General features: G+C 35.6%; 1 protein-coding gene across 2 annotated transcripts in view; it reads right to left on the bottom strand.

The window, feature by feature from the left end:
• Positions 1 to 19,972, bottom strand: part of PREX2 (phosphatidylinositol-3,4,5-trisphosphate dependent Rac exchange factor 2) — a 301,789-nt gene that overhangs the window by 123,848 nt on the left and 157,969 nt on the right. For both annotated transcript variants that reach the window (XM_054246467.2, XM_002758971.6), the window contains exons 25-30: positions 19,234 to 19,441; positions 9,339 to 9,518; positions 6,934 to 7,028; positions 5,939 to 6,021; positions 5,155 to 5,245; positions 4,419 to 4,547 (exon numbers count right to left, since the gene is read on the bottom strand). In XM_054246467.2, the coding sequence (XP_054102442.1) occupies positions 4,419 to 4,547; positions 5,155 to 5,245; positions 5,939 to 6,021; positions 6,934 to 7,028; positions 9,339 to 9,518; positions 19,234 to 19,441 (786 nt within the window). The remainder of the gene's footprint in view (positions 1 to 4,418; positions 4,548 to 5,154; positions 5,246 to 5,938; positions 6,022 to 6,933; positions 7,029 to 9,338; positions 9,519 to 19,233; positions 19,442 to 19,972) is intronic.

Genomic DNA, 19,972 nt, shown 5'->3' with positions numbered 1-19,972 from the left:
AAAAGATATATGAGATTTAGATAAAAGCATTTTTCTTTTTAGGGAACAAAAAGTTGAAAATCTGTTCACTAACAAACATTTGAATTTAAAGTGATGGTGGGCCACTCAAATAAAAATACCTTCATTCTGCTGATAATATGAAGCCATAATTTACCTCAGAAATTAAGCAGAAGATAGGCATCATCTTAGTGACACCATACAATTAATCTGTCCTAACTTAATTCACTATCTTCTCTGCTCTCTTCTATCTACAGTTGAATTTGCTATGAATGGGTGAGTATATAAAGACACAATTTTTGAATGGCACTGTAACAGTTCTTTCTAAATAAAGATCATAGAATCATGACACCTTGATATCACATGTGGTATAAAGTAGATGGGATATTTTGAAATCAGTCTAGGAAACATCGGAAATGAGATCATTCCAGCTACTTACATAAACGAAGGAATTCTGGCCTGATAGAATTAAATTAAATTCTATCAATCTACCAGATTGAATTAAATTCCAAGATCTAAGCTTCCATTAAGTCATTCCCTATGTAAAGACAGTCTGGGAATTAGAATGAAAATGACTTTAAGTTGAATAGAATAATTCTTGCTGCACTAGCGAAATTACTTCAGAGTGCCTCCATATAACAAGTAACTGATTTCAATGATCCTAATGATGTTTCCACTCCTAACAGGACCAGACACCACAGAGACTACCAGGAAATGGCAGCATGCCCTCTCCCTTGCATAGTCCATTGGGATGAAGCAAAAATTAATCATTTTTAAAGACTCATTTAGCATGGTGACAATCACAGCTCTTACCCAAAGAGCTCACTGAAACTCACTGAAATTTGTAACCAGAGATGCAACCTAAACTCTACAGAGAGCCCTCCACATACCATTGACTATAAGACTCTCAGCCCATCCAACCACACTCAACTAGCTGTTGGGCTCCCATGACCAAGAGTGGCGCCCATACTCACAACACACACTAACCTATCCATCAATCAGCGTGTGTATATAGTTATCATTCTTCTAGCTGCTTATTGTGACATGAGTTACAAAGAGTACAAAAGCGAGACTTGAGATGAAAATCTAAGATTCTTAAAATGAGTACTTTTTGAAAAATTAAACTTTTTATCCTGCATTATAAATGTATTTTTTTAACTTTTATGTTCAAAGGTACATGTGTAGGTTTCTTATATAGGTAAACTTGTGTCTTGGGGGTTTGTTGTACAGATTATTTCATCATCCAGATGTTAAGACTAATATCCATCAAGTATTTTTCCTGATTTCCCTCCTCCTACCCTTCACCCTCTGCTAGTTCCAGTGTGTGTTGTTCCTCTCTTTGTGTCCATGTGTTCTCATCATTTAGCTTCTACTTATAAGTAAGAACATGTGGTTTTTAGTTTTCTGTTGCTGTGTTAGTTTGCTAAGAATAATGGCCTCCAGCTCCATTCATGTTCCTGGAAAGGACATGATCTCATTCCTTTTTATGGATGCATAGAACTCTCTGGAGTATATGTAGCACATTTTCTACATCCAGTCTACAGCAGATGGGCATTTGAGTTGATTTCATGTCTTTGGTATTGTAAGTAGTCCTGCAATGAACATACATGTGCACATATCTTTATGAAATAATAATTCATATTCTTTTGGGTATATACCCAATAATGGGATTGCTGGGCCATATTTCTATCTGGTCCCAGGCTTTTTTTTTTTTTGGTTGGCAGGCTATTTTTATTACTGATTCAACTTTGGAGCTTGTTATTGGTCTGTTTAGGGATTCAATTGCTTTCTGGTTCAGTCTTGGGAGGATGTATGTCTCCAGTCATTTATCCATTTCTTTTAGATTTTGTAGTTTATGTGCATAGAAGTGTCCATAGTTATGATAGTTATATGTATTTCTGTGGGGTCAGCAGTAATATCTTCTTTGTCATATCTAATGTGTTTGTTTGGATCTTCTCTCTTTTCTTCCTTACTAGCCAAGCTAGAAGTCTATCTACTTTATTAATTGTTTCAAAAATCAACTCCTGGATTCATTGATCTTTTAAGTGGTTTTTTGTATCTCAATCTCTTTCAGTTCAGGTCTGACTTTAGTCATTTCTTGTCCTCTGCTCCCTTTGGGTTTCATTTTATCTTGGTTCTCCAGTTCTTTTGGTTGTCGTATTTGCTTTATAAATCAAGATCTTTTAACTTTTGGATATGGGCATTTAGTGCTACAAATTTCCCTCTTAATACTGCCTTAGCTGTATCCCAGAGAGTCTGGTATGTTTTACCTTTGTTTTTATTAGTTTTACAGATTTGTAAAGCAAGTTCTTACATACCTTCAGAGAGACTTAGACTCCCACACAATAATAGTTGGAGACTTTAATACCCAACTGTCAGTATTAGGCAGATCATTGAGGCAGAAAATTAACAAAGATATTCAGGACCTGAACTCAGTACTGATCAAATGGTCCTGATAGACATCTACAGATATCTCTACCCCAAAACAACAGAATACATTCTTCCCATCACCACATGGCACATGCACTAAAATTGATTACATAATCAGACATAAAACACTTATCAGCAAATAGAAAAGAAGTAAAATCATAACAACTACTCTCTCAGATCATAGCACAATCAAATTAGATATCAAAACTAAGAAATTCACTCAAAACCATACAATTACATGGATATTGAACAACTTGCCTTTGAATGACTTTTGGGTAAATAATAAAATTAATGCAGAAGTCAAGAAGTTATTTGAAACTAATGAGAACATTACAAATTTCTATCTGAAAGACAAAATTGTTCAAACCAAAAAAAAAAAAAAAAAAAGCAGGGAAAGTGTTTAAGGATTTTTCCATTCCTAGCCAAAATGCATTTAGCCTAAAACAAATACAAAATCTCAAAGATGATAAGAACAACTACAGAATTATAACTTCTACTAGTGTCATAATACTGGCATCTATTCAGCAGAAATATGCCTTTTAGTCAGTAAAGTATATGCTTAAAATTCGAAACTACAACTGTTGTTCAAAAATGGATTTTACATTTATGCTATTCATATTTTGGGGAATTTTTAATTCAGACTTTTCAATTAACATTATGTTACAAAGTATCACAGGTAAACGTATTAGGCCATAAAATAAAAATATAGCCAAAAAACTCCAGCTGTCAAACACAAAATATTTTATCACAAGATAGAATCACTATGGTTTATTTGGGGGAGTATTCCATATCTGTACAAATTCCTTTCTACTAATCTCTAAACAATACTTAAGTTGTTATATTTGAGTATAAGTCTATGTAGAAGACTTAGTAATCACATAAAATTTAAACCATCTCTGTCATTTAATAAATGTGGAAGTTGAAGCTTAATGGAGTTAAGTGACTAGCTCAGACTCCATTTGGCATAAGGGGCTGTCTTTTCTCAGCAAAATTTACAGCTCTCTTTAATTTACCCCCATTAAGGTAATACTGTAGTTATACTGTAATTCTGCTAAAAACCATTGGATACTATTTACCACATCCAACTGACATACAAAGGAATAAAAACAAAAATGCAGGAATAGTATTTACTGTACAGATTTCTCAACCTTAGCACTATTAACATTTGGATCAGATAAATCTTCCTTGTGAGGAACTGTCTTGTACATTCTAGAATATTCAGCAGCATCCCTGGCCTCTACTTAGAGGTCAGCAGCACACCCACAATTGTGACAACCAAAAATACATCCAGATGTTGTCAACCACTGTTCTAATCACTAGGAAGAAAATAGCTGAGTTAGATATTTTTAAAACTAGAAGAATTTCTCATTTCAACTTTTTCACCATAATCATTTTGAAACCTGTCGGGATTTTCTACTTAATCACCCTGGTTCTAAACAACGTGCACTCTCTCTCAGTGAAGTCATCTCAAAGTTATATATCTCCAATTTACAGGTTGCACCAATTATAGAATGTCATGTAAATAATGTTATTGTAGTTAATAGCAATCAACTTAGACCAACACTTCTGAAACAAACAAAAAAACTAATGATGCAACCTATGGAATTATTTTGATTCTCATACAGCTTCACAACTGATTTTTTTTGTGGGGCGGATAAACTTAGCTTCATGCCTTTGGTAAATACTTTAGAAATTTTTTTCTGATATTGTCTCCTATTACAAAGTCTTAAATTCTCTTCATGTTTTATTTGTCTTCATAACTTTGAGCCCTTATTTTATTCACTGAGTATATTCTCCATGATGTTTATAACCTTGGTACGCAAGGTCCTATAAGTTTATTCCTTCTTGCCCTCTTCTTCCCTAACCATTGTTTAGTACTTTTATTTTCTTCACAATAGGAAACACTGCAAAAAAGTGATCAAGCACTATCCACCTTTTGGTTTTAGTGGGTTTTAAAATGATTATTGCTAATATCATGCAATCATGCTGACCTTCAACGAATTTCCTGATGTTCTGAGCAAGAGTCCGGACGCTGCTGGGAAGATTCCAAGGATCTTGCTTGATATGAAGTCGTAACCTTTTTGGACAACTCAGCTTTGGTTCCATTTCCTGTTGAAATTCTAAATAAACACAGAAAATCTCTCTTAAGTCTCAACTAATTCCCAAAAAAATGAAGCTTTCCAGCTTCAAAACCTTCTTCTGTCACTGCTATCCTAGACTATAGACATGGTGGATATTTCTTTTGCCATACCATCAGAAAATCCATTTAATCTAAAAAGTCAAACCTTAACGTTATTTTCTTATAAATGTTTAAACAAAGCAAATTGTTGAAAACTCTACCTTCATTATCCCAAACTAGTTATTTGTCAGAAAGTGGCAGCTCTATTTTTTCTGTTTATCAACTCTCATTCCCCACACTCTTTCCTCACCACTGGGAAACAAACAGCCAAGGAGGCATTATGCTTGGTTTCAGAAAAATCACCTTCATGATAATGTATCTTGGATTAACTCATTTTTGCTCAGCCTGGCCCCTATAGATATTAAACATTTTAAACTTTCAAAGAAATGTAAAAATTTCTATGCTGATTTTTCTACATATTCAAAAATCATCAAAATAGAAGTAGTATTCAGTGAATTATGAAATGAGTAACTGGAATTGTTTCTCTTATGAAATGCTCTTGCTTTTTTCCCCCCAATTGCTTCTAATAGTAATTTTTCAAGTCTTACCTTGCAATCCTCGGCCTGGTGTGAGATACTTGGTTTGGTCAAAGGCCCTCACAACAGCCTGCCCTTTTAGGAGATTGGTAATTGAATCCACCTGTCAATAGCAGAGATTTCCGAATTACATACTTCTCACAGCCCATAATATATATTTCTAAGAGCAAATCTTATAAAATTGTTTTTTCTTAAAGCAACAATTGCTGTTGAAACCCCATGATGATTGTGAAATCAATTTTTATGTAATGTATTAAAATAAATGCATCTGATAACATTTGCAATGATATTTCTTACTATCTCACCATGTACTAATACAAAATAGAAATTTGCCTCACAAAAAAAACATAAAAGCTCTGGAGTTGTTTTTTCTTAACTAAAAGTTATTGGAATCCTTTTCAAAGAAGTAAAAGCTTCTACTACAAATTTTGGTTATGGCTATACATTTTGTAATGTAAAGCACCAAAATTAGCATCCAAGGCAATATCCTGTACTTTTAAAACTTAGAAATGTTGAGCAAGAAATGTCATAAAGCTTTGTGAAAAAAACAAAAAACGACAAATACTAAACAGGGTAACTCCTATGTGTATAATAGTAATTCTCCCAGGACTGTAAAATACTTGATATTCATGACAATCCTTTAGGTTAGTTGGCTAAAGGAATGTTTAGTCCTAGTTTAAATGTCAGAAATTGAGGTAAAGGAGGTGGAAGGCCTGATTGAAGCCTTTCTGTTCTAACTCCGAGACTCCTGACAGTTTAGCTGTGGAACAAAAGCCTTACAAATGCCCGATTATACCTGGCTGAAAAGATGCTCAAGGCAACTGTGTATCTTGTCCTGTTTATCATGAGAAATGCGAACACTTAAGGGAAGTTCATCACCTAGATGTCAAAACAAAAACAAAACCAAAAACAGAAATCATTCATCTTATGTTTAACATTCCAAAATATTTTAATGTTAAATACAATGTAAAAATTAAACACAAGCTCTTATTCCATGCACAGTTCTCATGTTCAGAGAGTTTCAAAAGATTTCCTAGCTCCTGGGATGTTACTATTTCTTCTGAAAGCAGAGTGCCTTCCAGAAAGGACACTTGTTAATGCTTCTTTCAAATCATGTTTCTTCAATGGTTGAATAGTTGAAATAAACTGCATCATCAAAAATTAAGATTTTCCTTAATTGGATGAAAAGTCTTTTTTCTTAACACATACAAAATAATGTATTTATAAGATAGTTATATCAATCAGTGTTTCTCTTGTTATCCTCAATCTTCATCATCCACATATAAAGCTAGCATAGGGGCATCTGCTGCCTTAAATGTCCAAGCTTCAAACTCTCACCTGCCCATCCCTATTAACAATACCTAATACTTTCGGCATAACATGTTTGCTGTGTACCTATAGTCCTTCACAGAACCATAAGAGATCATAAAGCATATCTGAAGATTAAATCAGTTTCTTCTTTCATTGCTTTTTAACCCACTATCTTCAAATTAGGATTGGAAAATAGACTACCAAACACATAAAACTCCGTAGCCTTCAGAAGAAGCCCACACAGCTCACACCGTGGTTTCAGATTTCTGGCCTTCAGAATTGTGTGATAATAAATTTCTGTGGTTTAAGCCACCCCGTTTGTAGTGCAATATGTGTAGAAATGCAATGTGTATGGCCACAGAGAATGACTGATAAAAGGTAAAAATAAAAATTCATATAGATCTAATAAATCAAAACCTTAAAGTTATCTCTGATAGGACTAACATCGAAAAGCTCGCAGGCCTTCACCAACGAACACACCTGAGTCCATTTCATCACTGTGGAAATAGGAGCTGCACTGGCTGCTGCAGATGCTCGTGAAGGAGGCGATGGAATTTCTATTGCTGTTGCAGTCACTGAAAATAATACATTTCATGTTACTGTAAGAGTGCCTCTGCCCAGATGTCCCTGTAATTTCTTATGACATAAACATATCAGTTATATTTATTAATATGTTTTGGAAAAAACTATGAGAAAGATAAACCTGTTCAAGTTGGTCTATCTTTTTAAAGATGGCATATTTTGATTCAATTATATTTCATATTTTCTTGTATTATATAATCTAATCCTAAATGAATTTTTTAAGAGCAGTTAGTTATAAAACTAGGAGTCACATAGAACTTCAAATTCTTTATAACCTATTTGATGATACATGCCCATAATTAGATAACTTGCAAATAGAGACAAAATACTGTTTTGTGATTTCTGTCTTTTTCTGGTAGCTTAAATCATAACTTACTGGTCACACTCTGAGCTTCCTTAGTGAGGACAGGAACCTCTGAGTCTGTCTCCACCTCAGAGCTTTTAGCACCGGGAAGTGCTTGATAATGATGAACGCCGGCGGAAAGAAATGTTCAAAACGTTTGTGTGTGAACAAGGACAGGTTTCAGATATAGCGCAGGAGATAAAATATTTTCTTTCCTCTCAGAATAAGTAAAAAGGACTTCCTTAACTTTAAATTTATATTTAAAATTTCTATCTTAGCCTAGAAGGAAACTGTCAGGGTAATTTTAATTATCTGATAACTAGAACTTGAGGTAGGTAAGTATTTTTAGACATGTAGTTTCCCACTGGGAAAAACCCCACAGATTCCTGTTCAAGAGCAGGTTGGGACGAAAAGGAGTGAAAGGAAATGAAGTGATAAAAGGGGTTAATCTGTCTCATTTATTAGTAACTCTCTAGAATAATTAACTCTTATGCGTTCATTAAGATCCTTTTCGGAAACTTAGAAATTGGAATAGTAGAGTAGTGAAGAGACAAACTGGGAAGCCAGACCACCTGGCCTCATAGGGAAATGATATGAGCCCCCTGGGCTTCAGCTTCCTGATGCATAAAAATGGAGTTCCTATCAGAACCTGCCACTGAGGGTCACAGTGAGAATTATGTGAAATCCTCCTCTTCCTCCATGGGTTTGGTAAAAGCATATTTTTAGTGTTAGCTCCTAGTTTGTAGCTAGTTATTCACTGAGGAGAATAACTTTGATTACTATTGAATCAATACCTTTTCATAGCAAAACACTGCATAATAAACAAGTGAAGAAGACAGTTTTTGCTTTCAATTAATATAAATGAAAACGATGTTAAAGTTGTACACACAGCTTATGTGTACAACCAGCCACAGCTTATGTGGCTGGTTATGATAGTCCTCAGTGAAATGTCAGGTGACACAAGGAGTCAAGGAACAAAAAACACTTTCAATTAAGGAAGTTCATTCGATGAGACATCATTTGGAAGTCTAGTAGGAAGACAATAGCAGAGTTCAGAGGGAATGTATTTGGGGTTGAACTGGATTTCTCAACAAAATTCATAAGGTTGAAGAGATCCCTAGTACCTCAGAATGTGACCTTATTTAGAGATAGGCTCTTTACAAACGTAATCGAATTAAAGTGAGGTCATTACGGTGTGACCTTAAGCCATCCTATAACAAGTCCTTATAAGAAGGGGAAATTTGGACACAAGACACATATGGAGGGAAGATGACGTACAGGGACACAGGGAGAAGATGGCCGTTTACACGTCAAGGAGCCAGGCCTGGCATGGATCCTTCCTCCACAGCCTTCAGAAGGCGCTCACACAGCTGACACCATGGTTTCAGGTTTCTGGCCTTCAGAATTGTGTGATAATAAATTTCTGTTGTCTAAGCCACCCCATTTGTAGTAATCTGTTACAGCAGCCCTAGAAAACTAATACACAAGGTATCCAAGAAAGGAAAACACACAAACCCTGTCATGAAGGGATGCAATTGGCATTAGTCCAATTAGTTTGGAACATAGAAAATGAAGAGAGAGAAAAAACGGCCAAAAGAACTCCTATTCACCACCCAATAAACCAGGGACAGGAACAGTTGAAAAAAAATGTTAATTCTGTATAGGCACAATTTTCTTACTTACTGTACATGTCACACAATCCATATACAGAATAACTCTCCCAAATTAGGCCCACACAAGGAGAGAACAAAATGCTTTTTCCATGCTACTCAGATTGGAAAAGGGAAGGATTTGAAATATTACAATGTCCCACTATGCTTTGTCTAGGTCAGTAACAACAGCTAATTACTGTGAAAACCAATTTTAAAAAAATCAAAAACTTTATTCAAGATCGTTGTGAAAAATCCAGCATCACATTTGACTTTATTGAGAAAATGAGTTTGGGGAATTAGTGAATTACCTGTAAGAATCTCTGTTGCTGATGGTATCATGACCAGAATCTTCCTGCTCATCTCCTGCTACATTAAAACAGACTCGTTTGCTGTTTCTTTCTCCTTTCTCATTGTCACTGTCTGTTGGTATTATGCACTCTGATGTCTTACGTTCTAATTTAGGAGAATATGTTATTGAAGACAGAAGGCTGCAATGTAATATTAAAAAAAAATGTACATTTTCAAACTGTCTGCTATAGATAACTACCTTATTTGCTGAACACGATAGGCTTACAAATATTTCTAGAGTGTTTCAATGTTTCATATCAAGTAAATATTCCATTGCATAAAAAGCATGTCATTCAAAGTTTACTTTTCCTTCACAAAATAAGTCATACAATTTAGACCAGAAAGCTACACTGAAATCCAGTTTATGCCATGTATGACTCCAGCTAAAACAAACTGTGATAGTTTTATTTGACATTCATAAAACAGGGATATAAAACAGGGATAATGAGAATAACTGGCTTCCATGACCGCTGTGAGAATGAATATTCCTGGTGCATAGTAGATGTCACCTCTAGCCCCTGGCCATTAGCACAACTATTACCACCTTATGAAAATGCTCAGTTATCTTTAAAGTGCTAGCCAAATATGAAGCCCAAACTGTAAATGTGCCTTAATGTCCTCACTGGCTCACCTTCATTATTAAAAACGCACCTACCCCTCTACCTGTGCCTTGGGTTTTGCCCAGGCATTCTCTATTTGGCAGGGAGAATATTGGATCCTTCTCCCTGCTCATATAAACAGGAGTCCTGACTTTGGGGATTGCAAGACACTGAGCAGAGTCACATACAATGTGAGGATAGGGTAAGTACAGTCTCATCTGCAAGCCAGCCAGGATGAAATGTCACACATCTGCCCACAGGAAAAGCTCCTCCACTTGGCTCCAGCCTAAAATGCCACAGTCAGACTGAATTGTGTGAAGCCGCTGAGGACTTTGGGTAACTGCTGACTCCAATACTCTAGGCTTGAACGTTTGGCTGTGGCACGTTTCTGTTACAACTAACTCAAAATTAGGCAAATGGAATCAAACTTTATTATCGAACAGCATGCTAAAAAACTTGCAAAACGAATTAAACCATATCTAAACAAAGGACCCATGTATGGCTTCCCAAGCCAATAGCCATCTTCACGTTTACTAAATACCTGTGATTTTTCAGTTCCAATTAGTAGCACATATCTTGATCCTCGTTCTTCCATAGCAATGTAATGTTTGTTATTCCAAGACTATGAAGATGTCTTATACTTCCTATGCATATTCCATAATGTCAGACTCAATGTTGTGCACTTAATAAATACCTGTTAAGTGATTTCGCTGACTCATTAAACACATTTATTAAACCATGCATTGTTCTTGGTGCTGTGGATATAGTAGTTTACAAAATACACAAAAGAGCTGGGTGCAGTGGCTCATGCCTGTAATCCCAGCACTTTTGGAGGCTGAGGCAGGTGGATCATCTGAGGTCAGGAGTTTGAGACCAGCCTGGCCAACATGGTGAAACCCTGTCTCTACTAAAAATACAAAAATTAGCTGGGCTTGATGGCATGCACCTGTAATCCCAGATACTCAGGAGGCTGAGGCAGGAGGATCACTTGAACCCAGGGGCAAAGCACAAAAGCCTCTACTTCTTGGAGCTCAAATTCTACTGAAAGAAGACAAGCAATAAACAAATAAATTTTCTAGTATATTAAATAACAGCAAATGCTAAGGAGAATTGCAGGGAAGGAAGCATGAAGCTATTATTTCAAACAGGGCAGTCAGGTCAGGTCTCACAGTGAGGTGAAATCTGAATAAATATTTTGACATTTTATAGTTTTCAGACACCAGTGAAAATTGAAGGATCTATGTTATATTGCTCAAGGCCCTGTAAACATTTTTAATAACCAAACGCTATGGATATTTAAACACAGTTTCTCCTCTTCAGAAAGATAGTTTTACGTCTTGTAAGACAGATTGTCTATTTATTCACCCTCTCCACCCCAAAGATTAAAACATTAGACTAACTCCAATTATCCAAGCTCCATGCTGCACAGACAGATGAGCTTTGAATACCAAAGACAAAAAAAAAAAAAAATGCAGGAGTTCTCATTTTGCAAAGAGGCCTCTCTGCTTATGTATCTTTTAAATTAGAAGTCATGGGGCTAAGCATAATTTTTTTTCAAAGTCACATGAATTGTGTTCAGATGTTTACTTTACATTTAAAACAGCTGCAATCATGCTTGAGTTGACCTTGTGGGAACAAGTATTAGGTTTGCAAACAAATGATAGAAAAACTGTTTTTTTAACACCATGTTTTGCATAAAACTTCTAGATTCTGAAAAGCAACAAAAAGGCATCAAACCATAATATTTGTGCTTGCAGAAATCCATTCACTTTTCTTCATATACAATATTAAGTTACCTACTAAATGTCCATTAATTAATATCTTTAGCAGCACGCAATTCCAGGTGAATCTCCTCCATTTGCCATTAATAAAAAAATTTTTGTATACAGTATGCTGCAATGACCTGTGGTTTTTTTAAGTTTTTTTTTTGTTTTTATTTTTGTTTTTTTTTCTTGAGATGGAGTTTTGCTCTTGTTGTTCAGGCTGGAGTGCAATGATGTGATCTTGGCTCACTGTAACCTCTACCTCCTGGGTTCAAACAATTCTCCTGCCTCAGCCTCCAGAGTAGCTGGGATTACAGGCACGCACCACTACACTCAGCTAATTTTGTATTTTTAGTAAAGACGGGGTTTCACCATGTTGGTCAGGCTGGTCTTGAACTCCCAACTTCAAGTGAAGCACCCACCTTGGCCTCCCAAAGTGCTGAGATTATAGGTGTGAGCCACCTTGCCTGGCAACCTATGTGTTTTCAAACATTATCATGATGGCTAATATCTGCTGAGCTTTTGTGACAGTCACCATGCTAAGTACTTAACAGGTATTCATTTAATCTCTAAAACCACCTTATGGAGTAGGTAGTATTATTATTTTCCCCGTTTTAGAGGTGAGGTAGGCAATACATATTGTTGCATAATATCCTATGCAAATGAAGCAGAATTCCCTTTCCCTGCATCGAACTTGCACACTCTGGAGGGAGTAGGTTGCATCCCGGTGTTTTATGACTCAACTCACAGAAGTACTGTGAGAATGAAATCAGCCAATGTATATAATAGTGTAATCTTTCCTGGCACATAAGCACTTATCAGAAAGTTGGTTTATATGATGTACCCCTCTTTTTGTACATTTACCAGCAAAATGTTTGGGAAACCCCAAAGATAACGCCACCACCACCACCACCACCATCCCTATCTGTAACCCCCAGGTTACTGTCTTAGAGTATGGTTTGTTCATCACTCAACCCTGGGGCACCTGGCACCTGCAAAATGAAGCCTGTTCTCAAATCTCCTATCTTCCCCAGGCCCCAATACTCTTCATTCATTTCCTCCCTGTGAGAATACACATGTCCTCTATTTAAAAATCCTGTCAAAGATTTTGGACATTAATTATTTTCCCTTTTACTTATTTCTTGTACCGAAGTGTCATTACCCAGTAAAGAACCCATTAAAGGGCCAAAGTCTTTCACTTTCCAAAGTGAAACCAGAATCACAAATCCTTGATTAAATTCATTACATCATCTTACCTCATGTAAGAGGTAATAGACAGCAAATTCATCTCTAACTTCATCTTTGGATCTAAAGCTAAGTAGGAGGATTTAGTGAAATGCCTATATGTTAAAGGAAATTTTATTTCTAAGAGAAGTATTCCCAGGCGACAGAATAACTGGACTTTATGATAAGGCAAGCTCAACCTCAGGACCTTTCACAGGAATGAATCGCTTCTAGAAAAGCTAACACTGAGATGTTATCAGGTAGTTTCTCTTAAAACTTGTCAACACATCTAAGATCTGTTTCTTCACTTGCAAAACCATCTCTGTCTCACAAAGACTAATTACCATAGGGTGAGACAATTGTTCAGATACTAACTTTTTAAACAATATGTTAACCTTGACTGCACAGCAGCATCTCTGAATATTTAGGGTAATAGGGAATCCAGGCAATTAAACCACCATACTTTTTACAGTGATTTTACTGCACACTAAGTTGTGTGGAACCTGTTTATACTTAGAAATAAATTATGTTGTGTACCCAAAGAAGACTAAGGTGGTTTCCCCAATCATTTGCTCACTTCCTGCCACTTTTCTATAAACACACATGGTTGGGTAAAGGTTTTTAGAACAGCAAGGTAGGGAAAACTTCAGCGAAAAATAATCAGTTTAAATAGTTTTAGTTAATAAAAATAGTCTGCAACTAGTACCTTAAATATAAATATTTTAAACCAAATAAAAGGAGCTCCTTGGTTTACATTTTTTCCCGAAAAATGTTTCTACATTACCTGAACCTTAAAAAAAAGTCAATAAATTAACAAAGACAAAGTTTGGAGATTGCCAGGCAGTGCTAGGTCATCAATGAATTAAAAATTAGTCTCTGAGCAGTATCAGCTGAGGCACAACAATAATCCTGCCATTGACAAGACTTATCTCAAAATGGCAATAACAACTCTTGGAACTTGAAGTATGGGATTGTTCCAGATGTTTCCTTAAAATCTCTTTGAGGTTTAGTAGCTATGATTCAATGTCACTATTTATTGCCTTATTAATAAAAATTCTATGTAATTCATAAATACCTCTGGGAGAAAATGATGTGTTTCTAAAATATATCATATAATATCATTTATTAAATGAAGTAAAATATCATATCCTAAAATATAAACTGCTGTCACAAGAATTCCAAGACCATTCAACAATGTCATGCAGATGCTTACAAAATACTGTCCTGTTCTCTTAGCAATCATGAACCGTTTAATTCATCTGTAAATGGTAAAAGTCACAGAACAATATGTAAAACTAGTATATTAGAAATAGAAAAACAAAAACTTAATTCTAAATTACTCATAAAACTTCAGAAAATTAACAAGGTAAATAGTAAATATTGAGGATAATTTTTTAAATATGCTGCACTTAACTTTGATCTCTAAATTGAAAAAAAAGTATAAAATGAGAGACTATGTCAATTATGACTTCATCAGTATAATGTCTAATTACAACAAAGCCTTGGAATAAGTTCTAAATATTTTGTGTCAAAACTGAATTATCCATGAAGTACAGGATGATAGGTATGCGTGTGAAGTTAAGAATTCACATATGTAGTCATTTAAATCAACAACTTGAAGAGATCAATGCAACAAGAAGAGCTAACTATCCTAAAGAGATATGCACCCAATGCAGGAGCACCCAGATTCATAAAGCAAGTTCTTAATGACCTACAAAGAGACTTAGACTCCCCCACAATAGTACTGGGAGACTTTAACACGCACTGTCAATATTAGATCAATGAGACAGAAAATCAACAAGGATATCCAAGACTTGAACTCAGATCTGGACCAAGCAGTCTTAATAGACATATACAGAACTCTCCACCCCAAATCAACAAAATATACATTTTTCTCAGCAACACATCACACTTATTCTAAAACTGACCACATAATTGGAAATAAACCCTCCTCAGCAAATGCAAAAGAACGGAAATCATAACAAACAGACTCTCAAACCACAGTGCAATCAAATTAGAACTCAGGATTAAGAAACTCACTCAACACTGCACAACTACATGGAAACTGAACAACCTGCTCCTGAATGACTACTGGATAAAGAATGAAATGAACACAGAAATAAAGATGTCTTTGGAACCAACTAGAATGAAGACACAATGTACCAGAATCTCTGGAACACATATAAAGCAGTGTCTAAATGGAAGTTTATAACACTAAAAGCCCACAGAAGAAAGCAGGAATTATCTAAAATTGACACCCTAACATCATGGTTAAAAGAACTAGAGAAGCAAGAACAAACGAATTTAAAAGCCAGCAGAAGACAAGAAATAACTAAGATCAGAGCAGAACTAAACAAGGTAGAAACACACAAAAAAAAAAACCCTTCAAAAAAATCAATAAATCCAGGAGCTGGTTTTTGAAAAGATCAACAAAATAGATAGACTACTAGCCAGACTAATAAGAAGAAAAGAGAGAAAAATCAAATAGATGCAATAAAAAATAATAAAGGCAATATCACCACCGATTCCATAGAAATGCAAACTACCATCAGCAAATACTATAAACACCTCTATGCAAATAAACCAGTAAATCTAGAAGAAATGGAAAAATTCCTAGATACTTACACTCTCCCAAGACTAAACCAGGAAGAAGTTGAATCCCTGAATAGACCAATAACAAGATCTGAAATTGAGGCAGCAATTAATAACCTACCAACCAAAAAGAGTCCAGGACCAGACAGTTTCACAGCTGAGTTCTACCAGAGATACAAAGAGGAGCTGGTACCATTTCTACTGAAACTATTCCAAACAATACATAAAGAGGGAATCCTCCTTAACTCATTTTATGAGGCCAACATCATCCTGATACCAAAACCTGGCAAAGACACAACTAAAAAAGAAAATTTCAGGCCAATATCCCTGATGAACATCAATGCAACAATTCTCAATAAAATACTGGCAAATCAAATCCAACAGCACATCAAAAAGCTTATTTATCACGATCAAGTCGGCTTCATCCCTGGATGTAAGGCTGGTTCAACATACGCAAATCTATAAACATAATCCATCACATAAACAGAACCAAAGACAAAAACCACATGATTATCTCAATAGATGCTGAGAAGACCTTCGACAAAATTCAATAGCCCTTCATGCTAAAAACTCTCAATAAACTAGGTATTGATGGAGCATACCTAAAAATAATAAGAGCTATATATGACAAACCCACAGCCAATATCATACTGAATGAGCAAAAACTAGAAGCATTCCCTTTGAAAACTGGCACAAGACAAGGATGCCCTCTCTCACCACTGCTACTCAACATGGTATTGGAAGTTCTAGCCAGGACAGTCAGGAAAGAGAAGAAATAAAGGGTATTCAATTAAGAAAAGAAGAAGTCAAATTGTCTCTATTCGCAGATGACATGATTGAATATTTAGAAAACCCCATAATCTCAGCCCAAAATGTGCTTAACTTGATAAGCAACCTCAGCAAAGTCTCAGGATAGAAAATCAATATGCAAAAATCACAAGCATTCCTACACACTAATAAAAGACAGAAAACCAAATCATTAATGAAGGCCCATTTCACAATTGCTACAAAGAAAATTAAAAACCTAGGAATACAACTTACAAGGGATGTGAAGGACCTCTTCCAGGAGAACTACAAACCACTGCTCAAGGAAATAAGAGAGGACACAAACATATGGAAAAAGATTCCATGCTCATGGTTAGGAAGAATCAATATTGTGAAAATGGCCATACTGCCCAAAGTCATCTATAGATTCAAAGTTATTCCCATCAAGCTACCATTGACTTTCTTCATAGAATTGGGAAAAAACCACCTTATATTTCATATGGAACCAAAAAAGAGCCCACATAGCCAAGACAATTTTAAGCAAAAACAAAGCTGGAGACATCACACTACCTGACTTCAAACCATACTACAAGTCTAAAGTAATCAAAACAGCATGGTACTGGTACCATAACAAATGTATAGACCAATGAAACAGAACAGAGGCCTCAGAAATAATGCCACACAGTTACAATCATCTGCTCTTTGACAAACTTGACAAAAACAAGCAATGGGGAAAGGATTCTCTATTTAATAAATGGTGTTGGGAAAACTGGCTAGTCATATGCAGAAAGCTGAAACTGGATCCCTTCCTTATACTCTATATAAAAATTAACTCAAGATGGATTAAAGACTTAAAAGTAATACCTAAAACCATAAAAATCCTAGAAGAAAACCTAGGCAATACCCCATTCAGGACATAGGCATGGGCAAAGACTTCATGACTAAAACACCAAAAGCAATGGCAACAAAAGCCAAAATAGGCAAATGGGATCTGATTAAAGTGAAGAACTTCTGCATAACAAAAGAAACTATCATCAGAGTGAACAGGCAACGTATAGAATAGGAGAAAAATTTTCGAATCTACCCATCTGACAAAGGGCTAATATCCAGAATCAACAGAGAACTTAAACAAATGTATGGCAAAAACTCAATCCCATCAAAAAGTGAGCAAAGGATATAAACAAATACTTCTCAAAAGAAGGCTTTTATGCTGCCAACAAACATATGAAAAAAAGTTCATCATCACTGGTCATTAGAGAAATGCAAATCAAAACCACAATGAGTTACCATCTCACACCAGCTAGAATGGCGATCATTAAAAAATCAAGACAACAGAGGCTGGAGAGGATGTGGAGAAATAGGAACACTTTCACACTGCTGGTGGGAGTGAAAATTAGTTCAACCACTGTGGAAGACAGTGTGGCAATTCCTCAAGGACCTAGAACTAGAAATACCATTTGACCCAGCAATCCCATTACTGGGTATATACCCAAAGGATTATAAATCATTCTATTATAGACACATGCACATATATATTTATTGCAGCACTGTTCACAATAGCAAAGCCTTGGAACCAAACCAAACGCCCATCGATGATAGTCTGGATAAAGAAAATGTGGCACATACACCATGGAATACTATACAGTCATAAAAAGGATGAGCTCATGTCCTTTGCAAGGACATGGATGAAGCTGGAAACCATCATTCTTAGAAAACTAACACAAGAACAGATAACAAAACACCACATGTTCTCACTCATAAGTGGGAGTTGAACAATGTGAACACACGAACACATGGAGGGAAACATCACACACTGGGGCCTGTCAGGGGTAGGGGGCTAGGGGAGGGATAACATTAGGATAAATACCTAATGTAGAAGATAGGGTGATGGATGCAGCCAACCACCATGGCACATGTATACATACGTAACAAACGTGCACGTTCTGCACATGTACCCCAGAACTTAAAGTATAATTTAAAAATCAGCGACTTCATGAAGAAAGTACAATAAAAAGAAGATAACAGTGTTTCTATTATTTTCAGAATGTGGCAATTTGGGAATACTCAACAATTTCCATCCCTGGAATGGCTGAGCAAGTATTATATTAGGCACTGTGCTGATTACTTTCTGTATTCGTTTACATAACTTTCACCACAAACTTGTAATTCATTATCATTACTCATTCACTTCTGTAGATGAGAAACTGAGCTACCTCAGACCCCTTGCTGTTCTGACTATTCAGAGCTGTCTGGACTAGATGTGAAGCATTGTCCTATATGACAATATGACAAAACATCCTACCAAGGTCAGGCAATTCTCCAACCATTAGAACTAATTTCTTTGGAAAAGTGCTCATTAACTGCCTCCACCTTCTCTTGGTTAAAAATACTGGCACAGATATTTGGGTTATTGCTTAGTAGGCTATTAATTCAATCAGAACAGAAAAAAGCATCTGTCCTAGAGACACATAATTTTGCATTTACTCATTTAACATGTATGTTAAGCATTTATTATACTTTACATCCTTTATGAATATCTATTGAGTGCATATTCACCAAAATTCTACCCTGAACTATAAAAAATATAAGGAAATCCTCATACAAAACTGGTACTCTTTCAAATATATCTTTCAAGATAATATTTTTACACTGAGACTCATTTAGCATCCTTGTATAAGATAGAATTTTGTCATTCTCTTCCTTAGTATTAAATGCTGGCTTAAAACGTATACCTATATATATATATGTTTTCCATTAACAAAACATTTTTAAGGTTTTGAAATGAAAAGGATCTATATGATCAGCACAAATTCCTAAATTTCCAAAAACTGAAGAGAGAATGAATTTTTTTAAGTCACATATTTACAGCTATTTTATTTAGCAAACTTAAAAGTGGAGTACAAAACACTTACTCATCTATTTGACAAACACACATCTCCATCTCTTTCAGTGCAGCCTGAAGTTTGCCCAGCAGTTTCTGGTAGATGTCTTGGGTTTCTAAGTCTTCTTCTTTTAGCAGATACCTGAGACCATGGCCATCCTGCTGTCCCAGAGACAGACCTGAAGGGGCTGCCATGGTTGTGATGGTGTGCTGAATGTATACCATAGGACTCAGTTTCCCTGAGGAATTAAAGTCATTTCATAGTAATATGTATCACCTTTAACTTAATCCAGTCCCATTAATTTTATTTATTTTGAACTGACAGATAAAATTACAAGTATTACCATGTACATTCTGATGTTTTGATATATATATGCATTACACAATGACTAAATCTAGGTATTTAACATATGTATTACTTCATGCAGTTATCATGTTGGTGCTGAGAACACTTTATATCTTCTTTATTTAACATGTATTATTTCATGTAGTTATCCTGTTGGTGCTGAGAACACTTTATATCTTCTCTCTTAGGATTTATCAATAATACAATATATTAACTATACTCACCATGTTATACAATAGAACTTATTCCTTTTATCTGATTGAAATTTTGTATCTTTTGACCTACATCTTCTCAATCCCCTATGCAACCAACCACCCCAGGCCCTGGTAATCACCATTCTACTCTCTATTTCTATGAGATCAACTTTTTTAGATTCCTCATATAAATGAGATCAGATAGTATTTGCCTTTCTGTGTCTGGCTTA

The sequence above is a fragment of the Callithrix jacchus genome, chromosome 16 (genome assembly GCF_049354715.1).
Source record: "Callithrix jacchus isolate 240 chromosome 16, calJac240_pri, whole genome shotgun sequence".
Taxonomy (NCBI): Eukaryota; Metazoa; Chordata; class Mammalia; order Primates; family Cebidae; genus Callithrix; species Callithrix jacchus.
The sequence above is the reverse complement of the archived record's forward strand: the minus strand, read 5'-3'. Positions and strand labels throughout refer to the sequence as shown.